Raw genomic sequence first — 27,540 nt, 5'->3', positions numbered from 1 at the left:
AGGTTGGAACAAGATGATCTTTAGAAATAACAAACTCACAGAAACAAACATAAAATGTCACAAGGATTCGGTGTTTGGAATTTACAAGGAGTTCAACGATTTGGGGGTTGAATTCATAGTTCTAACAAGGAAGAGTCCAAAGAGATTGAAAAAATAACGGACGGTTAGAATACAATGAGAAAAAAGATTTAGATGAATAATCGTCGATAGCTCTTCCATCCCCCTTAAAGAGTAGGACCTCCATTTCAAAAAATAAATCTTCACTTCTATTAATAGCAGTTGATAGCAATGCAATGGGCAGATAGTCTATCCATGTCCAAGATTATCTTCTTAAGAGTAGTGCCTCAAATAGAGTCCACATTTTGGCTGCTTGATCACGTCTCACTAATGGTTGACCTTTCCCTAGATTTGGTAAGACGCCAAGTAATGCATACCACCATCTTCTCTGGTGTTTGAGATTTCCAGCAGCTTCTCAATTTGCTTAACTACGATTCCCCACTTTTTTGGGGTGGGCTAGCTCAACGTATGATGTGGGCAGCTCACATTTGAAGAGTTGTGATGACATCGTGATTTTATTCCTCAGTCCACTAGCTTGAGGGGTGTACAGCTCTTGAGGTCGAGAAGTCAATACAATTATGATGGTGATCGCTCGAACAAGTTGCAAAATCTTGAGGTTACTTGGTATCACATGGGGCTTCTTTTCATGTCGATCTTGACATTGGCGTAAGCATTGTTGTTGACGTAGGTGGCTTTGACAATGGTGAAAGTGTTCGTACGAAGTTAGGGTTAAGGGTTTCTAAATACATAATCGTGGCAATAATTTTGATGTTACAAAACAGCTTTTGATTTTTTTTTTTTTTTTTGACAATTGAAAGTAAGTATGTAGGAAGGGTCACATAACTATGCAAAAAAAGTGCCACATGGGCCAGACACGCGCGCTTACTATAGTTAGCCCTAGCTGCAAGTCATACATGCAAGACTTAAGTTTTCTCACGGTACGTTCACACAATGACCCTACCCTTTCCAACTTATCTCTGATCGTAGCCTAGATGAGGAAGGAAAATCATCTTTCAACAGGTACTTAATTTCCAAGGTAGCCTCTTCGACGGCCTCAATCTTTTCTCCAACGATTGCCAAGGTCTATCACATTATCTTCGAACGAGAACTTTTTGACCGCGTTGATCGACTTACATACACAGTAGGAGCGAGTCCTTCTATCTCCTTCTTGGAGTCGTTGACTTCAATACTTTGACAGAGTTGCATCAGGCGACAAGACATATTTATATGGTACTCTTATAATAAAATAAAATATCGTATAGTAGCTAAGACAATAGATAGATTAAGCGCATAACTACCTTGGATAACACTCTTGGAAACTGATCTACCCAATCTACCCAAAGCCGAGGGTTTGAACCTAGAGCTCTGATACCATTTGTAACGCCCCGAAAATTCGAAGACATTCAAAAGATATTGAAAATAGATTTTCCAATAATATTTTTTTTTTCTGGCTTTAAGATTTCCAAAGACAATTTTCCCAAGGGAAATCCATAGAATTACTACGTCATCATTTCAAAAACATATGTCATTATATTACAACCATTTCAAATAAGTCGAAATATTGCAATTTCCAAATAAACTTAGAAGCTTCCGAAATAAAGTTGACTTAAATTAATCAGAGCGGCTAAGCGTACGAAAAAAAATAAGGTTTTCAGCTTCTTCCTCAATAGGATTGAATTCGATCGAATCGTACGACACTTCTGTTCCGTCTTCAGTACCTGGCGTTCGAGTTACCAGGGCAACATAGTACCGTGAGCGATGACGCTCAGTAGCCAAAACCCACCCGAACCCATAATTTACAAGCAACAAGATATATAATAGGAATGCAATAAGAATAACATCAAAAGAGAACAAGTCCATTATTTCATTACTAATCTTTAACCTAAGTGAAATCTCGGATCTTATCCACAGATCCGTTCCTACCCATAACCTCTGGCACAAACACTGGTGTGGTCCGACTCCCCTTTTCCAGATTTGGATGAAAGATACCTAAGTTATATACCCGGTATCCCATCCGCGACCATAAGTTCAGATAAAACTTCACCGGATGCGCACGTGAGCACATTCAAGCCCGGGTTATGACACAAGCACAATACCTCCCTTATGACCCGTCCCAACATCCGAGAGCCGACCACCACCATGCCGTACCCAGGCTTCGTAAATCCATACTTTCAACAGATCACCACCAATCATTCATCAACAATACATCACCACGGGTTCCAAACTAGGATTGCCCGTAATCTAAAATCACATCCTCTCATATTATTCATTTTCCATTAAACCTACTTTCACGTCTAATATGTTGAATCCGCACATCGCAACCAACCTCGGAAACCTATTAGTCCAATCTACAAGCACAATAGAATATTGCAAGATTCAACGTTTCAACTAAAACTACTAATTAACATGCTAACAACACATAAGCATGCGATAAAAATTAATCATGCAATAAAATTAGAATCGAACCGGAACTCATGTACCTCGGAACTTATCATACCATTTTCTTAGTACACTAGGGTCGATCTACAAGCTATGCAACTCGAGGGACTAAACCTTTATTATTCTAAGCTAATCTTTCCACATTCCAGTGACAATTTTTTTTATTCCCAAAACAGCTTCAACGTTGCTGCAGCTGCACATTTCGGAAGAAAAGAAAAGATAAAACAGGGGAGTTCGGACGGACTCGATCGGGACTTATCAAACTTGGGGCTTAAAATGTTACACTTTATGCACTAGAGTTGAATGTACAAATTAACCACGCACGAGGGCTTAACCATAATCATTTCAAATAACTTCCAAACCAGAGGCTGTTGCATTTGAAGGAAGAAACAGGGGGTTTTTGGGCCGAACTCGATCCGCGACACCGGGTTCGAATACTATCACATTGAAACGCTAAAATCAATTTAGAAAAGCGATATATACTTAGGGAGATGAGTTCCGAACTACCTCTCATCCAGCGAAACGGGTTTCGGAGTGATTCGGTGGCGGGTCGGAGCGGTGGCCGGAGCTAGGTCGGATGGCGATGCTGAGCACGGCAGGAGGTGATGGTGTCCAGTGGAAATGCAGGAGGTTTGGGGAATGGAGCTACGGTGGTCAGGTGAGCTTCGGGCGGTGGCGGTGGTGCCGGCTGGTTGTTGTTGTTGTTCTTCTCCTCTCTCTCTCTCTCTCTCTCTCTCTCTCTCGCTCAGCCGAAGGGTGCTGGATGACAGAAAAGAAAAATGGGAAAGAGAGGTATAAGAGTGGGTTCCATGGGGTAATGAGGCTAATGACCCATGGGTACTTATGTGTTGTCCAAATATGAGGGAATTAGGGAGTAAAATGGGGGGAATTTGTCTCCCTTCTCTGCCGAAAATGAAATGGGAAAAAGGCTGGGTTTGGTCCGGGACAACACACGCACACACTAAAAAAATCTCGTCTGATACGCACGCACACGATCAATTATAGAAATAAAATTAGCGTGACGACATAAATAATTTTTCGCATTAAATAAGCTAAAGAGCATTATATATATATATATATATATATATCGTTTTGATGATTATTGTTATTTATCAAAAAATATCGGGTCTTTACATTCACCATTCACATCTCCTGAAAAAATGGCTATATTTGGGTAATTCATAATAGTTTTATGATTGTAAAAAAATCTATATTGGATATGAAAATATTATAAATTAGAAAATATAGAAAGTTTTGTGAGAGACGTGAATAGTAAAAAATACCATCTTCATGGGACGGAGGGAGTATTACATTTGACCTAATTCTACTTTTGTTGATCTAAATTTAAAATGATATTCCTTTCGAATCATGAAAATCTTTTGACTGCTCTTCTTTATTGCTTAATCCTTTCAATTATAATATTTTTTGAAATACTAATTTTCTAGCTAATTGTGTGATATATATTTTTCAAACTTAATGCGTTGCGAAAGTATACTAACCGGTATTCAATTAATGTGATTTTCGACGTGATCGGTATTTTCAACTGGCTCTAAAAAATAAAAATGAATAATTCTTATCATTATTATAAGCTCGAGAAAGACTCAGAAATGACCAAAACAAAAGCAAACTGGATGGGAGTCGAGTCTTCATAGGTCATATGACTCGTATGTTCAAGATTTGAATAAAATGACGCAGATGCGACCACCAGACTCTTCTCCCTCCCTAGATTTCTACTGCTCCATTTTCTAAATTTTTTTGGGTCTGGACCCTTCTGCCTAAATTCAAGTGCCCAGTCCAACAAAACAATGGAAAGCAGACACCTGGCCCTTCCTTGTCCAGAACGCACCAAAATGTTCCACATGTCTAAACACGTGCAGACACAGAAACCCCACTCGCACAACGGTTGTGCAATCAACCAAACAGAATTAATCTTTAGCTGTTCATTATTGTAATAAATTGTCAAGATTTGTTAAAACTTTTTCTTGTAAAATTTTTTTAAAAAATCTAAATCGTTCAAACACATATGGACAGTCTGAATTTGATAAATGACACATACAACTGTTGTGTGTATCATGCCAACTCGAAACTTCTTGCCCGAAAAAAACTATTGGTATGGAATAAAGGTACCAAAAATGTACAACGGATTGCAGGGCCCACTTTTTCGGTCTCACAAGAATAATTCAAATTGCTCATTATGTTGAAAGTAATTCTTCAAATGGCCTAGATAATATTCAGTTTTATTGAATGTGTATAAGTGATTGATCCAATATTCCAAGTTTCATTCTATAATTTAAAAATTCTTAGAATTTAAGATTTTAAATTCTAAAATAAAACTTGCAATATTAGATCAATCACGTACACACATTCAATGAAACTGATTTTTTGTAAGCAAATTTGAAATATTATTTAAAAATAAGTGAACAATTTGAATTATTCGTGAAGGATCCAAAACTAAGCTCCGCAAGAAGTTTTACATATTTTTGGTACTTCCTTTATCCAGTACCCAAGGATTTTCGAAAATGTAATAACCAAACACCTATAAATTCTCGGAAACTACCCTCCCAAGTCAAATCCAACGCAAATTTCACACCAAATTTAGCACCAAAAAAACGTGGAACAAATACTAAGGTTTCAAGTTCGACACAAACAATGGCAAACACGACTGAAGAATTCCGATTGATTTCTCCAACCATAGACCACAACAGGAGACTACCAAGAAAATACACAGGCGACGGTCAAGGTGCCAAAAAGAACTTATCACGTCCCTTGGAATGGTATAACATTCCAGCGGGGACGAAGAGTTTAGCTCTGGTGGTGCAGGACATTGACGCGTCCGACCCGGATGGGCCCATCGTACCGTGGACCCACTGGGTTGTGGCGAACATACGGCCGTCGTTGAAGGGATTGCCGGAGGGATTTTCCGGTAAGGAGGAGGAGGTGGATGGAGAATATGGTGAGATAAAAGAAAGGAATAATGACTGGAAGGTTCCCGGGTGGCGTGGCCCCAAGTTGCTGACAACTGGACATCACCCGCCAGGGCATCGGTTGGAGTTCAAGTTGTATGCCTTAGATGAGGAGCTTCATCTTGGGAGAAAGGTGTAGTGGGCCGAAATATCCGAAGGTTCAAGGAGTTCAGAGGGGTCGATTCTGTTTGAACTCGTCGTTTAGTTGTCTCAGTTCGTCTGTGGGTTGGTGTGTAATATTATCCCTTTTTCCGAAGGATACGAGGACCTTCTGTGCGTCATCACCGAACGTCGAAATAATCCGAGCGTCAACGGGTTGAATTTGTTCGGATACTTTATCATTCTCCGGATTACTTGGTGAACGTTCGGAAAGGACTTCGTTCATTCGGGAAAATATCTGTTCGGGCACCGCCTCTGTGGAAGCTTCTGGTGATACGCTAGCTGTCTTCTCTGATAGTCGAAGTGACATCTCTGAATGATGTGACTTCTCTGACACTAACAAACGCGGCTCTGTAACCTTCAGAGAAGTGACGCCTAATAAATGCACTTGACATGTGACGTCATCCGAACGTGGCGCACCACGTGGGTTGCAGAACCAGCCTATGCAGCACTCAACATCTTTGCCTATAAATATAAGACCACCCCCAGCGGTAAAGGGGTCTAGAAAAATTTACTACTACTCACTTCTCTCTCCTAGCAAATATTCTGACTAAACTTCTCCTTCTTCCTCCGCTTACTGACTTGTTCGTCGAGCTTCATCCCGAAGGAACAGCTCCCTCCGGTTCTGTAGGTACACAAGATCACTTCAACACTCCCATAGTCTCAAGAAGAAGGTTCAATAAGATCACGGTGAAATCAGCCCCCCACAATTGGTGACTCTGCTGGGGATTGACGCACTACTTGTTTACTCTTCCCTAGTAAACAGTGGATCTGATATCGCTCTAGATTGTGTTCTTTCACTTCTCTCTTCTTCTATACAGAACAAATGGCACAACGACTTCCACCGCCGGGCCCATAGAACTTCACCCTCGTTTTGGCTGGGTACGGGTCTGTCAATCTCGAACCCAGTCAAACTATTAGGATGATTCCCTCGATTTCTCGTCAACTCTCTTTTCCTCAAACTGAGTTGGATACCGCCTTGGCGGAGCAAAGACACCAGGCGGCGATTATAGCCATGCTCCAACAACGACTGGAGGATCGGGATGATGGCGTGGTTGCTACGCCGACTCACGTTCATCATGCCGAACCAAGTCACCCGCAGAAATCACGAAAAAGAAGCAGGATGTCCTGTCCATCAAAAACCACTGAACTTATTCCATTCGAACGACAAAATGTGTTCGAGCGCCTCGAGCTCAGACATCGAACCCCTATGACTACGCGGCCCAGGCTTGCGAGTGTCATCCATGCCGAAAGCTCAAAGTCATCAGCTACAAGTTCCACAGTTGGCACCAATAGGGCAGGGGTATCAAACCAAACACATCGCCTCCCACGACAGGATACGGAATCAAGGAAAGGGAAGCAGCTCATGAACTTGAATTACCCACCACGGTATACCCACACTGGGGAATATCCCGAATGATCCGAGTAGACAAGATCAATCTTCGAGCGCCATCGCAAGGAGCGACGTTCGGTCAATTCCCAGGATCGCCACGGAACGATTAGCAGGGAATGTCGTACGGGGCATGATAACATGATAGTCTTATATGATCAGTTCACAAGCTTGCCGACCATGTATCAACCCATCGACAAAGACGCCGTTATGCGCCATGATCACCCACTGGGCTCCGGAGGAGAAGCCCCGAAACTCTCGAGAGAAGGACGTCATCGGCACTGAGGGGGGATCGAACGCCTTCGGCGTCATCACCGAGAGCGTAGGAGGATTTCTGAACCATGTGTTTTAACCCTACCTCCGGCCGCTTAGCCGAATCCCACTCCCGACGATAATTCCAAGCTCGGAAAGGCGAAGGCTTCCCCATTCATTGGCTCAATTCAATAGGAGAGGCCGCCCAAACAATTCACCATGCCAAAACTCAAGCATTATGAAGCGAAGGAGGACGCAGTCGCGTTCGTATGCCGCTTTCGGCAAACCATGAGCTTGCACAATTTCTCTGACGTGCTCATGTGCAAGATCTTTCCCCTTACGCTGAGTGAGCCAATCATGCTCTAGTACAATCAGTTGAAGCCCAAGTCAATCATGTGCTTCAATGAACTGGAATTGGAATTCACGAAACGATTTGTAACAAGTAACGTCCAGCCGAAGACGTTGTCCATGCTCGTGAATATGAAAAGGGCGGCGGGAGAAACCCTTCGGCTTTACACGGAATCGTATTGGGTGGTGTACAACCTGATCCCCGACTGTGACCAAGGCGTTGCGGCTGAATCGTTCAAGAATGGATTGGATCCTTCTTTGGCTATGTTTCGAGATCTCTCACGAAACCCACCAAAGACGATGGGAGAGCTAATGGCGATTATCAAAAAAGATTGCGTGCACGAGGAAGCAGTCGCCGAACGAAACGTTCCAAAAGTACCCGACTCTTCCAAAGTATCACCAGCTGCCAAGAAACAGGTGGCCAACATAAGGGAAAACCAATCTTCCAAGAGCGCGCAAAGAAATAAAAACGAGCAGCAATCGTTGCAACAAGACAAACGGGAGCCACGACCTGATGAGTATATTGCCGAATGTACCGCATTCACGGTGCCAATTTACAAACTCCTAAACACCATTGGTAAATTACCATTTTTTGTTTGGCCCACGGGGTTCTTAAGAACCGCAGGGAGCGGCCCTGGGATGTGTACATTCCATAAGGAGCAGGGACACTACACTACTCAGTGTCAGTCATCCAAAAAATATCTGGAGGAGCTTACAGCGGCTGGGCATCTCAACCCGTGGATCGATACCAGGAAAAACCCATTGCCTCCTCCTCCACTGCTCATCGAAAACCTTGTGAGCGTCATTCAAGGCCTCGTATCCGAAGAAAGAATTCCCGAGCTACAATCCAAAAATTGAGAGAGCAGTGACAAAATTGATAGAGCTGTCACTGCTCTCTCAATTTGTAATATTGATACTTCGGCCAAACGAAAATGGGAGGATCCGATCTGCAATGGTCCTATAACCTTTACGTCCGAAGATCTGAAAGGATTCCAACTTTCTCACACGAACGCTCTCGTCGTTACCTTAGCAATTGACAAATTGACTGTCCAACGAGTATTAATTGATCAAGGGAGTTCGGAAGACGTAATGTTTTACTCGACCTTCAAGAGCCTCGGCCTTCTTCCCTCTCAGCTCCGAGTGGCATCAACTCCCCTCGTGAGCTTCACTGGTGCCCCGATTTGGCCACTCGATTTAGTGACCCTAGCCGTGCGAGCTGGTTCCTGAGTTATTGACGTCGAATTTGTGGTGGTAAGCTCGCCGAGCCCCTACAACGTCATCCTCGGTCGGGCCTGGCTTCATGGGATGCAGGCAGTCGCTTCCACTTTTCACCAGGTTATGAAATTCATCAGATGGAATGGACGACAAGAGACCCTCCGAGGAGATCAAATCCAATCCAAAAGATGCTACATCAGTACTGTGACCAACAACCAAGCTTGTTTGGAGGTACAATGTGTTGAGACGGTTGACATTCCTGTACTTGACGATGTAGGATTGCCGGCCAACCAGAGGTCAACCGAGGAACTTATCAAAATGCCAATAACTGAAGATGGATGGCGATATTTCCTTATCGGCAGCTCTCTGAGCGAGACCGAGCGGTGGGAACTATTTGACTTCCTTATGAGGAACATCGAAGTATTTGCTTGGACTCCGCAGGAAATGCCAGGAGTGGATCCCTCATTTGCTTCTCATTCACTAAATGTTGATCCAAACAGGAAGCCGGTGGTGCAGAAGGTTCGACGTTCGGTTGTGACGCATGTTGAAGCAGTAATGACAGAGGTAGATCAGCTGTTGGCAGCTGGAGCGATTCGAGAGGTTTTATATCCAACTTGGCTCGCCAATCCTGTCGCTGTGCCAAAGAAAAATGGGAAATTGAGAGTTTGCGTCGATTACACAAACCTCAACGATGCATGTCCGATGGATCATTTCTCACTTCCTCGAATAGAACAACTGGTGGATGCTACCGCAGGATGCGAGTGACTCAGCTTCATGGATGCATACCGGGGCTACCATTAGATTGCTCTGGCAGAGGAAGATCAAGAGAAGACAGCTTTCATATCTCCTCGGGGAACATATTGTTACAATGTTGTACCGTTCGGCTTGAAGAATGCTGGAGCTACTTTTCAGTGTACCATAACCAAGATGTTCCCGGGGATGCTCGGACGAATATTGGAAGCTTACATTGATGATTTGGTATGTAAAAGTAAATTCGCTCGGGACCACCTTCGGGATTTGGGTGAAGTTTTTGCCGTTCTGAAATGACGAAAGCTACGACTCAATGCTGAAAAATGTGCGTTCGGAGTCAGTTCCGACAAATTCCTTGGTTACATGGTGAGCCGCCGAGGAATCGAAGCTGACCCAATCTAGCTCACGGCCGTGCAAAATCTCTGAGCTCCAACCACAATCAAGGAGGTACAACGTCTTACAGGAATGGTGGCTGCCTTAAATCGTTTCATTCGACGATCGGGAGATCTTTGCTGTTCGTTCTTCCAAGCCATCAAGACTAGTCGACGAAGGTTTGTCTGGACCAAAGAGTGTGAGGAGGCTTTGCAGTCATTGAAAGAATACCTTTCCCACGCCCCACTGCTCGTCAAACCATTGCCCGACGAAGACTTATATCTTTATCTTGCTGTTTTAGACCACGCCACAAGTTCCGTTCTCATTCAGAAAGAGGGGATGGAACATCAACCGATCTTCTACTCTAGTAAGACGATGACGAATTCTCAGACGAGGTATCTGCCTATGGAAAAGTTAGCATTAGCTATTGTTTCGGCAAAAACGAATCTTTTGCCTTACTTCCAATGCCATAGGATTATGGTCCTCACTAAATTTCCTCTCAAAGCTGTGCTTCGGAAGACAAACTCTTCCATCCGAATTTTGAAGTTCTCCCAAGATTTGGCAAATTTTGATATCTAGTTTGAGCCTCGGACTGCAATTAAGGGTCAGGCTTTGGCCGATTTCTTTGCCGAGCTTACACCTGGATTACACGACGAAGCTAACGCCTTGGCCATCGCTGCGGAAGAAGCTCGGCTTGCAGATGAAGAAGTTCTGGAAGAACAGCATGAACCTATCCGAGAGCCTTTACGCGCTTGGTATACTTCGGGTGTCAAAAAGCCCAAAAAGGAATGGAAGCTCTTTCGGGCGACACGTGGTGAATGACGGTTGATGGAGCCTCGAATATCAGTGGAGCTGGAGCAGGCATCGTCCTCGTCTCTCCAAGCGGGACGGTGCACAAAAGTGTAATTTCAATTGGGTATCCGGCGACGAACAACAAGGCGGAATACGAAGCTCTCATTGCTGGTCTACAACTCGCCCTTTGGCTTGATGCGGATTTGGTTCACGTTTTTTGTGACTCTCAACTAATTGTAGGCCATTTAAATGATGATTATCAGGCAAAAAACTAGCGCATGAATGCCTACATTAGTCATGTGTTGGGTTTGTTCAAACGATTTGGCCGTGTTGTAGTGGAATGGATCGCCCGGGAGCACAATGCGCACGTTGATGCCCTCGCCGGACTTGCTTCAGTCTACAAGACCTTGGGCAATCGCACCATTGAGTTTGGTGAAGTGGAATCTCCTAGTTTCGAGCCTTCCTTCCGTTCGGTGGTGGCGATCACATTCGGTCCAACCCAAATGGACCCCATAATTGCATATTTGAAGGATCAAGTCCTCCCGACGAATAGAAGAGAAGCCTATAAGATCCGTTGCCAAGCAGCAAATTACTTCTTGGACCCGAGCGGTAACCTTTACCGAAGTACCTTTACTGGGCCTGATTTACGAGTTGTTCATGAAGACCAAGTACAAAGTATTTTGGACGAGCTTCATTCGGGAAGTTGTGGCGCCCACTCAGGTGGACGCACAATGGTTCAACGAGCGCTGACGCAAGGTTACTGGTGGTTAAAGATGGTCAAGCAGTCGGAAGATTACGTGAAACGCTGTGTTCGGTGCCAACAGCAAGCGTCACTCATCCACCAGCCTGCCTTTCCTCTTAAAATGATCACTAGTCTGTGGCCGTTCGCGGTCTGGGCTTTTGATATCGTCGGCAAAATGTCGAAGGCACCTAGAGGATTTGAGTACTTGCTCACAACAACCGATTTGTTCACCAAGTGGGTGGAGGCTTCCCTGTTGATCAAAACCACAGCAAGAGATGTCGAGCGTTTCATTTGGAAGCATATCATTTCTCGTTTCAGCGTGCCATATGCCATCCTTTCCGACAACAGCTCACAATTCGTTGCTGCTGCCATCAAGGTCTTTTATCAAAAACGCCACATTACAATTCACAATTCATCTGTGGCGTATCCTCAGGGGAATGGACAAGCTGAAGCTTCGAATAAGACTATCACTCGGGGGCTAAAGCGTCGTTTAGATAGAAAGCTCGGCAAATGGGTTGAAGAGCTCCCACATGTTTTATGGGCCTACCGTACTACCCCTCAGCGGTCCACCAGCCACACTCCATTCTCCATGGCCTATGGCATGGAAGCCATACTCCCCTTGTCCACACTGATTCCTACGGCCCGCACGGAAAACTTCAATCCCGTGGATAACAATGCTCTTATTGGTGCCGAGTTAGATTTTGCCGAAGAACTTCGGGGTAACGCTAACCTATGGCATGCAGCATACCAGCAGGAAGTCGCTCGGGGCTACAACAAAAATGTCCGGGCTCGGCCATTCAACATGGGCGATTTAGTTCTCCGAATGGTTACCAAGGCGGCGAAGCTCACCAAACTCAAAGATCCCTATGAAGGTCCCTACCGAGTGATAGAAAAGATTGGCCATGGCATTTACAAACTTGCAGAGATGGATGGAACACCAATCGCCAATCCATGGAATGCCCATAAGCTTAGGAAGTTCCATGGATAACTTCCTTGTCGTTCCTTTGCTTCGCTTTTGCATTTTTCTCGTTTTATCGGGATGTAAGCTTTTGGACATGTTGTAAATAAAAGTGTTTTTACTCTCTTCCTCTTATTCCTTTCGGCATTACTTTTGTTGGGCATTCCACCTAGCCTGGGTTCTTGCCTTCGGGCACAGGCACTTCTACCCAATATGCCTTCGTTGGTGCTATTGGTTCAGTTTGTTCGGGTGAAATTCTCATAGCCCTTGGTGATATATTTGTTTGTGCAAAATTCTCGTAGCCTTCGGTGTTCTTTTCGTTCGAAAATTCATGCGTTCGGTACAATTTTTGAGATTTCGGTATTCCTGCATGACGATATTTGTTGTGTACCCATTCATTTGCCTTATTAGATTCTCATTTCTATACTATGACCATCTACTAAGGCAGGGGGCTTATATTTGGGTACACATGGATTCGAACCGAACAAAAAGACTTGCACAAATTTTTAAGGTTTTGGGCTATCCGAGTTCCAACACAATACAGACATATGTAGAGAGGAGTTAAATCGAGTAAAGAGACTTAATTTTTTCCAAACAAACACAAAATAAAATAGTCATCAGTCACTGAGGCATGGCGATAGTAAACCGTTCGGCACCATCCTCAAACCTGTTTTAATTACATCATATGGTTCGGCAAGGGGCAACTGTTCAGCGCCGAACATATCAAATAACAAAAAACAAAAAAAAAACAAAAATGAATTAAAGTCAAGCTTCAGCAGGAGCATCCGAAAGGGCTTGTACGGTAGTAGCTTCAGCAGTTTCAACTGTTGTCTCTTCTGCTTCAACTTCGGCAGGGGCGAGGGGAGGCACTTCCACCAACGTCCTTCTTTCATCATCAGGCTCGACCCCTGTGTCGTCTAGACCCCTATTGTATCCGAGCATAAAGCTTTCCTTGTGTTGACCCTCTCTTATCTCGGCCTGGACTTCCATAATTTCATCCGCCACGTCCTCCTCGGCCTGGGCGTACCCATTGTCATAATGTTCCTGCAGCTCCTTCTCCATTTCTTTTTTCATCCCCTCCCTTCCCAGAGCTTTTCCCTCAATTAGTCCTTCATCCTTTCCCTCAGCCCGCGTGCGCTCGATAGAGCCTTGCAGTCCCTTGATCAGGTCATTCAGATTTAAAATCTGAAGTTCCTGGCTTTGGCGCACAAGCTCGGATTGCTCCAAGCTCTTCTTGTAGTCCTCGGCAACATTTTTGTTATGCTCAACCGATTGCTTCAGCATCTTCGACTTCTTGTCATGCTCGGTGAGATAACATTGGGCACTCATGATGGATTGGGTTGCCTGCATTCAAATCAAATTAAATTTATCCGAGGAAATCAATGCGAACGTGCAAGAATTTATTGCAAGTATGAGAAATTGACTTACTCTTCCAACGTGAAAGTAATACTCGCTTAGAGCTACCTTCAGAGATGGGGGGCTTTGGATGTCCTTCGGTAAGGCCAGTCCGGAATGGAGAGTGAAAGCTAGGGAGGGGTCCTCCTTCAGGCTGTCTGACCTTAGGATCTGTTTTTTATTTGGAGTGATGAAGTTAGGCACCCATGGGGTGTCAAGATCCGAGGCAAGCTCCATCCATTCTTTCTCCCTTTCTCCCTCTGCTCCCCTTTCGGCAGCTCAACCTCTTGGCTCTTCTCCTTCGGAGTGATTTTTGTCTTCTTGCTTGTGAGGGCATATCCTTCGGGGAGGAGGGGCCGGTGAGTTGGCATTTTTTAGAAAGTTGGGGAGGCGGAGTCTTCTTGGTCGAGACAGACCACGAAGCCCCGGGGGCTCCAGCTTTTTTGAGCTCAGCTTTTTCTCTCTCCTTATCCTCCAACTTCTTTTGGAGAACGGCTTTAATGCTTCTGGGAGGCATTTCTTCTTGCTTTTGGAAAGGTTCTTCTTCGGTAGGCAAACAGATTATTCCTCGGAGAGGTTTCTCTAGGCTCGGGAGAAGTTCTTCAGAAATATCCTTTGCGCTCGCTCGGGAAATTTGATCCCTTTCGTCGGTTACGTTCCTTCGAATTCGACCCCCGTATGTAGCCTCGTACTTGAGAATTGTTGGGGCGTCCCTTTCCTCCCTCGGGATGGTGAGGAGAGACTTGGTTAGGCCGCAACCTCTTGCCGCCCTTAAAAGTATTTTGTTGATCTTGGTAGTATCTGCCGAACAACAAACATAGAATGAGACGAGTCAGAAAAGAATTCAAATTAAGCACGAGTTAATATATCACTAAGATGATGAAAATAAGTTAACGATTCTTACTCGGTGACCCCCTCCGTGTAGCGGTTTTGAATTGTCCGTATTCTAGTTCGGGGAACTGGTAATTCCCCCGAACCTCGACGTAATCCGAGGCCCATTTCTCCGAGTCATACATACCCTCAGGAATGATCTTCTCCATCTTTCTCCGAGAGCATAGGTAGTAACGGGAATATCTAACATTCCACGACACCATGGAATTTTCTAAGAAGTGATAGGCTTTGAGTCTGAACATTTTTACTCAGCTAGTTTAATTACCGAGTGAATGATACGATAAGAATTCACACTCAACTGGCACGGAGTGAGTTCAAAACGGTGGAGGATCTCCCTCAAGACTCTATGCATTGGGAACCGAAGACCCCCTTCTGTGATCGCCATCAAAGGTACAGTGATGTGTTAGTCGCTGAATCTTATTCGGGGGCCCTGGACCGGCGTAATAACGACATCATCAGGAATGTCGTAAACTGCTCGAAAGAGGTTCATGCTCTTTTCGTCTTGAAAGAATTCCCAATAGGGGCAGGGATCTCTTCCCGTTCGATCGGGGATTACGTCGGGATCCAACTGTATGATTTTTCTCTTTACCCTCGGAGCTTGGGATGTAGATTCTCCGACGATGCCGGGTTCTTCGTTTGTTCGGCTTGATGAAGCGATAGGTGTTTCTCTTTCGAATTCAACCTCATCTGCTTCATCGGCTTTTTCTTCTTCCACTTCCTCGTCTGGAAGCTCTTTATCCGACGATTCCTCGTCTATATTTATGATATTTGGGTCTGGCCCCATTGCTCGGAGAGGGATTATCCTGGCGGGATAGTCAATCCTTTCGACTCCTTCGGGCAATCCTCCACTTGATCCGGTTCGGTAACTCTGGGCAAACTCTCTGATTACTTCGGCTAGTTTGGGATCAACTCTACCAAAGTCCGACGCGCCGGTGTCCACCGATTGATAAGACTCACCCGACGAGGTTGACTTTGATGCTAAAAACAAACAAGTGCATGGGACAAGACCGTTAGCGAGTTGCATGGCCAGGAATCTAAAGTGCCTATGTTCGGTGTTCTACTTTTCCGAGTAGTTGCTAATATTCTAAGATATTTCCCGAACGACTATATGTCGGTAGAAATTCCGAAGAAAGGGTTCCCTATCGAATGACTAATTGGTTGGGGGTGGACGTTCAGGATCCATACGTGTCCCCAATATTTCAAAGCTTCGTATTTGTTTATCCGATTTTAGTGAGTATTCCTTTGGAAACACACGGCTTGAGTTATCTTCATGTTCGGAAGAACACGAGTTGAAGATGAACATGAGCTCGGAAGAACACATGAACAACTTCAATATATGCTACAGTATTCAGGCAACTGTTCCAGTCGAAACGGGATAGAAAAACCCGATTTTTGTGGGCTAAATGTATATGAAAACAACTAAAATGCGTCGAAAAGTATTAGAATTCAAGAAATACCTGAAAATCAAGAAAAATATGTGACCAAATCCTTCAAATCTTCAGATTTCTGGCGATTTTCTGGTGTTGAGCGTTGCTGGAGCTGGGGAAACGATCGAGGGATGGGGAGAAAAAGTGATTTTCTCTCACCATCCTTCGCCTTTTATACTTAGTGTGGAATTTAAAGCGGTGTCGAGCCCCAGCCGTTGGATTAGAGCGGGAGATTGATGTGTCGTTCGATAGTTGACACGTGGCATGTGAAGAGACGTACTGTACCGCCACCCAGTAAAATCATGATGCATGGCCTTTTTGAAATCGGCGGTTACAGATCCATTAAATGCAGATCAAAGGAACGTACAACGAAGTTCAAGCGAGCTTTTCGTTCGGATTGCTTTAGCGATTCAATAAGCTACCATTTCTTTGGATTAAAACTATTGTTCGGCCGCTTTATTCAACTCCTCCTTTTATTCCGAACGAATATAGAAGGAGTTGAGGGGCTATTGTAGTGGGCCGAAATATCCGAAGGTTCAAGGAGTTTAGAGGGGTCGATTTATGTTTGAGCTCGTCGTTTAGTTGTCTTAGTTCATCTGTGGGTTGGTGTGTAATATTATCCCTTTTTCCGAAGGATACGAGGACCTTCTGTGCGTCACCGAACGTCGAAATAATCCGAGCGTCAACGGGTTGAATTTGTTCGGATACTTTATCATTCTCTGGATTACTTGGTGAACGTTCGGAAAGGACTTCGTTCATTCGGGAAAATATCTGTTCGGGCACCGCCTCTGTGGAAGCTTCTGGTGATACGCTAGCTATCTTCTCTGATAGTAGAAGTGACATCTCTGAATGATGTGACTTCTCTGACACTGACAAACGCGGCTCTGCAACCTTCAGAGAAGTGACGCCTAATAAATGCACCTGACATGTGACGTCATTCGAACGTGGCGCACCACGTGGGTTGCAGAATGAGCCTGTGCAGCACTCAACATCTTTGCCTATAAATATAAGACCACTTCCAACGGCAAAGGGGTCTAGAAAAATTTACTACTACTCACTTCTCTCTCCTAGCAAATATTCTGACTAAACTTCTCCTTCTTCCTCCGCTTACTGACTTGTTCGTGGGAGCTTCTTCCCGAAGGAACAGCTCCCTCCGGTTCTGCAGGTACACAAGGTCACTTCAACACTCCCATAGTCTTCAAGAAGAAGGTTCAAGAAGATCACGGTGAAATCAGCCCCCCATAAACGGTACTGCTAGTCTGTTAGTAATTACTTATTGTGATCGACAAAATAAAAGTTATGGATCAAATATGACTTTATATGTCTCACAAACTTCCTCATGCTATGAAATCATTTGTCCTTCACACAATACACACATTGGTTTGAACAAAAAGTAAGTGGAGAGCGCAAATAACGCAACAAGACATGCATAGAGATTTTATGTGACTTTTCAATCTCGTATGTATTTGAATACATCTACAGTACTATTGCAATTTGCACAACGTATGGAGAGAAGAATGTACAATTTACGTACATCGATTGGTTATAGTGCAATATATATTTGATAACTTTACATAATTAATTACCATAATATTCATGTTAATTAGATTTTGAGAGCACTGCTTCTGAGCCTCCACAGTCGGGTGTCTTGGGAAACTGAATCTCCAAGGCCCAGTAATGACGCGTACAGATTAGACAACAAAAAATGCAAAAACCCTACAAGGCAAAATTAGGGTTTTACCACAACTCCTGCGTCACGAACGCTAGTTAAACTTGTTACAGCACACCTTGCTGTATGCCACGAATACTGTTCGACCGTACCTTACGATCTTCTACCATATTCCCTTATACCTTGAATCACGTACCTATTTGTGGAAACCCTACGTGATTGTTTGTTCTCTCTCTCAGCCCACTTTTCTGATTTCTCAAAAACATCTCATGACCTAGAGAACGAAGCGGTATATTTATAGGGCTATGGCAGGGACCTAAGGAGAAATAAATCTGGGCTCCTTGTGTAAATATGAAATCTTAATCCCACCAGGATTTTATTTCTTATCACACAAATTACAATTCATCCCACTACAGAATTGTAATTGCACTCCCGTTCGTATCTCAATTATATTTCGAGCTCCATGTTATTAAATACTTATTAATCTCCCCACGTTAAGATTACAGATACCCGTTGATTAAAATAAATTACTAACAATCTTTTACTTAATCAACATCTTAACTTGAGACTATCCGCTTAACTTATTCGATATGTCGAATACAAATATCCACCTGCAGGGTTTGACATAATCGAAACTTATAAGCTTACTCAAGGGGTCATCAATCCCTACTGGGACGCGGATTCCATTAATAATTAATAGTTGTCATTTATATAATATTGCTACCCAACTTACCGAGGCTATTGATCGTATAAAGATCTCACTCTTTAATGAATAAAAGTCAATAATATTAAATATACACCTCTAATAATTATTTTTGGATTAAGAGTATAAACATTCATAATAACCATGATGTTCCAATTGTCTTATAAAGTTAGTATAAAGACAATTACCTCAATGCGGTCTCGTTCAATACACACAAAGTGTACTCGCACAATGAGTTAGAATTAGACCTTTCCCTGTAGTCAAGACAGACCTACTAAACATTGTACTACAGTCCTACCAATGGTGTGTCCAGTTCCATCTAAGACTATGAACCATATCTTATATTTCACAAGAACTGATGATCTCATCTTCTGTGTGTAAGCCGAACTCTACACACCAGATCATCTACATTATAAAATAAAAGACACACATGCACAACATACAATAATATTTTGCAAACATTGCCCATAAAAGATTCTCATCAAAAAGGGATAAAACTAATTAATACATAACAATATTAATTCATCATATAAAATCATAACTTTTGCATAACCTCCTAACAAATTTCCACTCAGACTCAAAGTCATGCTGTCACGCATCTCACTCACATTCCCTCTACGTGACTATTAAAAGTCTTTTCCTGTAAGCTGTACATAAAAAGAACTGCTAAGTTGTTTACTAATGCGATCTTGGACACAGCTACATCACCTCACTGAACGATCTATCGAATCAGGTGATACTTACGCTCGACGTGTTTTCCTTCTTCTGAGTCAATGGCTTCTTAGAGTTAGTAATTCCATCACTATTGTCACAATAGATGTAATAGCTAATTACACTAAAGGAATCACTTCTAAATCCATCAAGAAGTTTCTAAGCCAAACGGCCTCTTTGGCTGCTTAAGAAGCTACCACATACTCGGCCTCCATGGTGGAATCAATCAATGCACGATTACTTGATACTCCTCCAACTTATGGCTCCACCTCCTAAGGTAAACACATATCCTGAGGTAGACTTTCTGGAATCCCTATCTGTAAAGTCTGAGTCTGTGTACTCATGAGGTACCAGACTATCTGACTGGAACACCAACATATGGTCTCTATAGTTCTTTTCAGATACTTCAGTATATGTTTCACTACAGTGCAATGCTCTTGCCCTAGATTAGACTAAAATCTACTAGCTATGTCAACGGCAAAGTATATATCATGTCTAGTACACATCATAGCAGATATGAGGCTTCCTACTGTCAAGGCATAAGGAACTGCCTTCATCTTCTCCATCTCATCAGGTGTCTTACGACACTAATCCTTGGATAGGTTGATTCCATGTCTAAAAGAGAGGAACCCTTTCTTGGAATCCTACATGCTAAAACAAGCAAGGATCCCATCGATATAACTTCAACACTCCCGTAGTCTCAAGAAGAAGGTTCAAGAAGATCACTGTGAACTTAGCCCCCCACAAAAGGTACTGCTAGTCTGTTAGTAATTACTTATTGTGATCGACAAAATAAAAGTTATGGATCAAATATGACTTTATATGTCTCACCAACTTCCTCATGCTGTAAAATCGTACGTCCTTCACACAATACACACATTGGTTTGAACAAAAAGTAAGTGGAGAGCGCAAATAACGCAACAAGACATGCATAGAGATTTTATGTGACTTTTCAATCTCGTATGTATTTGAATACATCGACAGTACTATTGCAATTTGCACAACGTATGGAGATAAGAATGTACAATTTACGTACATCGATTGGTTATAGTGCAATATATATTTGATAACTTTACATAATTAATTACCATAATATTCATGTTAATTAGATTTTGAGAGCACTGCTTCCGAGCCTCCACAATCGGGTGTCTTGGGAAACTGAATCTCCAAGACCCAGTAATGACGCGTACAGATTAGACAACAAAAAACGCAAAAACCCTACAAGGCAGAATTAGGGTTTTACCACAACTCCTGCGTCACGAACGCTAGTTAAACTTGTTACAGCACACCTTGCTGTATGCCACGAATAATGTTCGACCGTACCATATGATCTTCTACCATATTCCCTTATACCTTGAATCACGTACCCATTTGTGGAAACCCTACGTGATTGTTTGTTCTCTCTCTCAGCCTACTTTTCTGATTTCTCAAAAACATCTCATGACATAGAGAACGAAGCGGTATATTTATAGGGCTATGGCAGGGACCTAAGGAGAAATAAATCTGGGCTCCTTGTGTAAATAAAAAATCTGAATCCCACTAGGATTTTATTTCTTATCACACAAATTACAATTCATCCCACTACAGAATTGTAATTGCACTCCCGTCCGTATCTCAATTATATTTTGAGCTCCATGTTATTAAATACTTATTAATCTCCCCACGTTAAGATTACAGATACCCGTTGATTAAAATAAATTACTAACAATCTCTCACTTAATCAATATCTTAACTTGAGACTATCCGCTTAACTTATTCGATATGTCGAATACAAATATCCTCCTGCAGGGTTTGACATAATCGAAACTTATAAGCTTACTCAAGGGATATCATCAATCCCTACTGGGACGTGGATTCTATCAATAATTAATAGTTGTCATATATATAATATTGCTACCCAACTCACCGAGACTATTGACCGTATAAAGATCTCACTCTTTAATGAATAAAAGTCAACAACATTAAATATACACCTCTAATAATTATTTTTGGATTAAGAGCATAAACATTCATAATAACCATGAGGTTCCAATTGGCTTATAAAGTTAGTATAAAGACAATTACCTCAATGCGGTCCCGTTCAATACACACAAAGTGTACTCGCACAATGGTTAGAATTAGATCATTCCCTGTAGTCAAGACAGACCTACTAAACATTGTACTACAGTCCTACCAATGGTGTGTCCAGTTCCATCTAAGACTATGAACCATATCTTATATTTCACAAGAATTGATGATCTCATCTTCTGTGTGTAAGCCGAACTCTACACACCAGATCATCTACATTATAAAATAAAAGACACACATGCACAACATACAATAATATTTTGCAAACATTGCCCATAAAAGATTCTCATCAAAAAGGGATAAAACTAATTAATACATAACAATATTAATTCATCATATAAAATCATAACTTTTGCATAACCTTCTAACAAATTTCCACTCAGACTCAAAGTCATGCTGTCACGCATCTCACTCACATTCCCTCTACGTGACTATTAAAAGTCTTTTCCTGTAAGTTGTACGTAAAAAGAACTGCTAAGTTGTTTACTAATGCGATCTTGGACACAGCTACATCACCTCACTGAACGATCTATCGAATCAGGTGATACTTACGCTCAACGTGTTTTCCTTCTTATGAGTCAATGGCTTCTTAGATTTAGTAATTTCATCACTATTGTCACAATAGATGTAATAGCTAATTACACTAAAGAATCACTTCTAAATCCACCAAGAAGTTTCTAAGCCAAACGGCCTCTTTGGTTGCTTAAGAAGCTACCACGTACTCGGCCTCCATGTGGAATCAATCAATGCACGATTACTTAATACTCCTCCAACTTATGGCTCCACCTCCTAAGGTAAACACATATCCTGAGGTAGACTTTCTGGAATCCCTATCTGACATAAAGTCTGAGTCTGTGTACTCATGAGGTACCAGACTATCTGACTGGAACACCAACATATGGTCTCTATAGTTCTTTTTAGATACTTGAGTATATGTTTCACTACAGTCCAATGCTCTTGCCCTAGATTAGACTGAAATCTACTAACTATGTCAACGACAAAGTAAATATCAAGTCTAGTACACATCATAGCATATACGAGGCTTCTACTGTCAAGGCATAAGGAACTGCCTTCATCTTCTCCATCTCATCAGGTGTCTTATGACACTAATCCTTGGATAGGTTGATTCCATGTCTAAAAGAGAGGAACCCTTTCTTGGAATCCTGCATGCTAAAACAAGCATGGTTCCCATCGATATAATTAGCTTATGATAAGCCCAACATCCTATACTTGCGATCTCACATAAGTTTAATCCCAAGGATGTGACCGGCTTTTCTCAAGTCTTTCATATCGAACTGGCTAGATAGTCACACCTTTACCGAAGACAACATTCCCACATCATTTTCAATTAGCAGAATATCATCTACATATAGTACCAGGAACACCACCACTTTTCCGTTGCGCTTCTTGTACACACATGACTCATCCGGACATTGATCAAAACCAAAAAAAAAAACTGGATTGCTTGAAACAAATAGATGCTCCAAGATCTATATGCTTGCTTGAGTCCATCAATAGACTCCTGAAGCTTGCACAACATGTGCTCTTGACCCTTTTCTATGAATCCATCCGGTTCCACTATGTGGATGCAGATTTCACAGCCTTTTGCCAAAGTTCTGCATCTTTACCTTCTAGTTCCTCATTGTAGTTGCAGGATTCAGCATGTAGTTCTTCAGGGATCTTATCATAAGATTCTGGGATTTGTAAAAATAAACTCCCTCTCCCACTTAGTTATTTAAAAAATTTGTGAGGGTTATCAAATTTTCGAGTTTTGCAAAAAATGTGATCTAGGTTTAAGGCCAAATATTACTATGTTGTCTCAATATGGTAAACTATCACATATGCAAACAATATGGAAATACAAATAATAAGAAAATACAAGAAAAAAGAATCCAGCTATTATGGTCAAAGATGCAATCTTTGAGCAACAAGGAATCCTTCCAAACTTGAAATCCTTAAGCAATAAGGAGTTCTTCCAAACTTGAAATCCTTAAACAATCCTTCCAAACTTGAAATCCTTCAGCAATCCTTCCAAACTTGAAATCCTTTAGCTATACTTGTATGGAAGGCTTAGATACTTTGAATCAATCTAGGAACCAAAAACCAACCGCGCTTAGGCAAGAAAATTCGGATTTGACATATTCCCACGTAAACTGCATAGCCTTCAGTATTTTAGTCATATCTTCCTCATAATTGAAGTGATTCAAATTGGGTTGGATTCAAAATTCAATTATCTACAACTTTTGTGAAGAACAGATTTTCTAATTCCAACGTTTACTGGGTCGAAATAGCCCTGCAATTAGACCCTACGAATCTGGAAAAAATCTGTTGCAAGCCAAACAACTTGTATCTTTTGTATCTACCATCTTCGATCTCCGAATAACCGTCGAATGCTATTACAATGGAAGAAACATACAAATATTGATCTTATGCTTCCATTGGAGTTCACATGCTACGTTAATTATTACAACCACGAAAAATAATCGTGGCACCCAATAAATAACACATGCTACGTTAATTATTACAACCACGAAAAATAATCGTGGTACCCAATAAATAACAATAACCATGAAAAAATTATCGTGGGATCCAATCACACAAAATCAACAAAAAAAAAAGATGTGACCATAATAGCTAGGTAAGAACGCTGCAAAACAAAGGTTAGCACAGTTCTACGTTCTACCCTCTATAACCTACGTACAACATGGCCTGTTTAATCCATACGTGTGATTACAGCTTTCTCTGATACCACTGTTGGGAAACTGAATCCCCAAGACCCAGTAATGACGCGTACAGATTAGACAACAAAAAATGCAAAAACCCTACAAGGCAGAATTAGGGTTTTACCACAACTCCTGCGTCATGAACGCTAGTTGAACTTGTTACAGCACACCTTGCTGTATGCCATGAATATTGCTCAACCGTACCTTATGATCTTCTGCCATATTCCCTTATACCTCGAATCACGTACCCATTTGTGGAAACCCTACGTGATTGTTTGTTCTCTCTCTCAGCCCACTTTTCTGATTTCTCAAAAACATCTCATGACCTAGAGAACGAAGCGGTATATTTATAGGGCTATGGCAGGGACCTAAGGAGAAATAAATCTGGGCTCCTTGTGTAAATAAGAAATCTTAATTCCACCAGGATTTTATTTCTTATCACACAAATTACAATTCACCCCATTACAGAATTGTAATTGCACTCCCGTCCTTATCTCAATTATATTTCGAGCTCCATGTTATTAAATACTTATTAATCTCCCTAGGTTAAGATTACAGATATCCGTTGATTAAAATAAATTACTAACAGGATGAACTTCTACAACCTAACCCAAGTCAAAACTTCATTATAGTCTCGTAAGTGGCATATCAAGTCTGACTTTACAGGCTTCACAAACTCAACAATTGGTACAAGAAACAAATTTATAACGTAGATGAATAAAGTTTCTCTATAAAAGATCTCTTAATTACGTGGGACAGTCTAGTAGTTATGAAACATGATGACAAGACTTAAATGGATATATGGAGTCTTTTGTGTGAATGCCTGTAAGAGTAAGAGGTGAAAATATTATTCAAATGGGTTTAATATTATTTTTATTTGGATTTTTTTCTACAGACAAATAAACTTGTAGAACTTTGAATTGTAACCAGTGTAGGGTATAAATTAAAATGTTGTTCTATCGCCAGTTTATACTTCTTGGTTATAACCACAATCATACTCAAATGATCACTACTTGGTTTTCTTATTAAGAAAAGAGTATTTCTCTCGTACTCCATTATTGATAGGTCTTTCATTTGCAATATGGTAAAATAGTGAGAATAATTTGGTATACATTAATGTAATTTGAAAACTAACATTGTTGCCTATTTTGAGGTCGTAGGTGACAAAGGAGAAGGTTTTGGATGTAATTGAAGGGCACGTACTTGGGGAAGCAGTTTTGCTGGCCTATTTCTGATAATTGATGATCGATTGATTATCATTGCTGCTTAATTTTAGCTTCTACCCTGAGTCAAGAAGTGAGATCGAGTTATCCATCAAGGGCCGGGCTACACACACACACTTTTGGATTTAATGAGAGATCCCGCACGGCCTTACTGTGTGGGACTCCCATTTTCCGATCGAATTGCGATGATCCAAGCCGCTCAAAATGTGCAGAATGTGATTTTAAGGGTACTCGCGAGAAATCAGCAAAAAAAAAAAATGATCGGGAAGGGCTTGATCCGAGAAGTTTTTTACTAAACCGTTCAATAAAAAACTGTTCGGATCAAGTCCTTCCCGATCATTTTTTTTGCTGATTTCTCGTGGGTACCCTTAAAATCACGTTCTGATCACTTTGAGCGGCTCGGATCATCGCAATTCGATCGGGAAAGGGGAGTCCGGCTTGGTAAGGCCATGCGGGATCCCTTAGGAGATCCGGACTATATGCGTGCATGTATATATATATAATAAGGGCGCCCTTACCATATTAAAGTGCGGACGTCCCTTTTCCTCCCATTTTCTGACTAAATTTTGATGATCTGAGCCGCTCAATGTGTTCAGAATATGATTTTAAGGGCACCCGCAAGAAATCAACAAAAAAAAATGACCAGAAAAGGCTTGATTTGAGCAGTTTTTATTTGAACCGTTCGATAAAATACAAACAAAAACTACTCGGATGAAACTCTTCCCGATCTTTTATTTGCTGATTTCTAGTGAGTCCCCTTAAAATCACGTTCTGCACACATTGAGCAGCTTGGATCATCGCAAATTGGTCAGGAAAGGGACGTCATTAACTACGGTAAGGACGCCCTTATAAGAAGATTTGTGTGTGTATATATGTGTGTGTGTGTATATCGATCCAGAAAGTCTACACACACATACAATCTGTGCACAGATTGTGCACAAATTGTGTTGTGGGGCCCACCACGGGTCTCACACAAATCATTCAAGCTGTTCATTAAATGTAAAATATTTTTTCAAGGGTCCCCGTAAAAAATAATCTCAATACGATACCTAAAGGTGCTCGATCCAATCATATAACTTTTCATTATCCGAAAATCTAAATGAAAAGTTAGATGGTTGGATGAAGCACCTATAGGTATTGGATTGAGCTTAATTTTTACGGGAACCTTTGAAAAAATATTTTACATTTAATGAACGGCTCAGATGATTTGTGTGGGACCCGTGGTGGGCTCCACAATGAAATCTGTGCACAGATTGCTGTGTGTGTAGCACAGTTCATATATCGATCATTGCTGCTTTTATTTTCTACCCTGAGGATCGAGTCATTTAAGAAGTGAGAGTTATCCATTGATCAACAAGTTTCTCTGTATATCTTTGTTTCTGGTTATATAGGGTGTTTTGATGTTAATTTGAAAGTTGAGGTAGTTAATTATTACTGTATATATCAAGTAAATGGAGTGGAAGAATAAAACTATAGCATGTGTTTGATTTCGAGATTATTCCACAATGTATTTAACAGTTTGAATAGATCTGAGGGATAGAGGGTTAAATCTGTTTCTGTTACCACCTTTTTTTTTTGGGTAAATTTCACTGTTTCTGTTACCACCTTTTTTTTTTGGGTAAATTTCACTGACCTCTCCTGAGGTTTCTGACAAAAGCAGAAACCTCCCCTGCGGTTTCTGAAATTGCACTGCACTCCCTTGCTTTCGAAATTATTCTCTAAATTCCCCCCTTTCGTTATCTTGGACAGGATGGCGTTAACTCTAGCTATTAAATGACCAAAATGTCCTTCCAAAGAAAGCATAAACTATGAGAAAGTTTTCAGTATCCTCACATTTTCCAAATTGCACCTCCTTTTATTATCGCAGCCATGTCTATGGCAATACCCACCTGATATCAATAGTAAGCTTCACCATCCTCACCAACCTTGCTGCCTCACCCATCTCTCTCTCTCTCTCTCACTAATTTTCGGTCTTCAAATTTTCTTTTTCGCCAAGTGGAGTGGAGTACAATTGATGCCTCCCTTATACTCTCATGCACATGGGCAGGGTTCGATTCCCGTAAACACCTACCCTCCTTTCCAAGTCCACTAGGATAGAGTAAATTAGGTTTAACGAATGACGAAAAAATACTCATAAATAAAAATAGCCGATTTTTATTTTTTGGTGTCCAATTAAAGAGGCTACGAGAAGCATGGTATATAATACCTTAATCAAAATAGAAATCACTGATTTTGAATTTTTTGCGTTGAATTAAACCTTTTTTTATGTTCCAAAAAAATAAAACCTTGATCGA

The 27,540-nt window shown here is 41.7% G+C and overlaps 1 protein-coding gene across 1 annotated transcript; it reads left to right on the top strand.

Annotated features, from left to right (window-relative positions):
• Positions 1-5,145: 5,145 nt before the first annotated feature.
• LOC131322836 (uncharacterized) lies at positions 5,146-25,258 on the top strand. The gene is made up of 2 exons (XM_058354353.1): positions 5,146-5,592; positions 25,184-25,258. The coding sequence occupies exons 1-2, from the start codon at positions 5,146-5,148 to the stop codon at positions 25,256-25,258; spliced, it is 522 nt and encodes a 173-aa protein (XP_058210336.1).
• The last annotated feature ends 2,282 nt before the right edge of the window (positions 25,259-27,540 follow it).

Source organism: Rhododendron vialii, chromosome 4a (assembly GCF_030253575.1).
Source record: "Rhododendron vialii isolate Sample 1 chromosome 4a, ASM3025357v1".
Lineage (NCBI taxonomy): Eukaryota > Viridiplantae > Streptophyta > Magnoliopsida > Ericales > Ericaceae > Rhododendron > Rhododendron vialii.
Note: the sequence above shows the minus strand (reverse complement) of the source record. Positions and strands in the feature narration are given on the sequence as shown.

What these genes read in the sequence shown, in the direction of transcription:
- LOC131322836 (XM_058354353.1), top strand. Translation starts at nt 5,146, where the DNA reads ATGGCAAACACGACTGAAGAATTCCGATTGATTTCTCCAACCATAGAC. An exon ending in AGCTTCATCTTGGGAGAAAG is followed by an intron (nt 5,593 to 25,183) that starts GTGTAGTGGGCC and finishes TTGAGGTCGTAG; the next exon opens with GTGACAAAGGAGAAGGTTTT.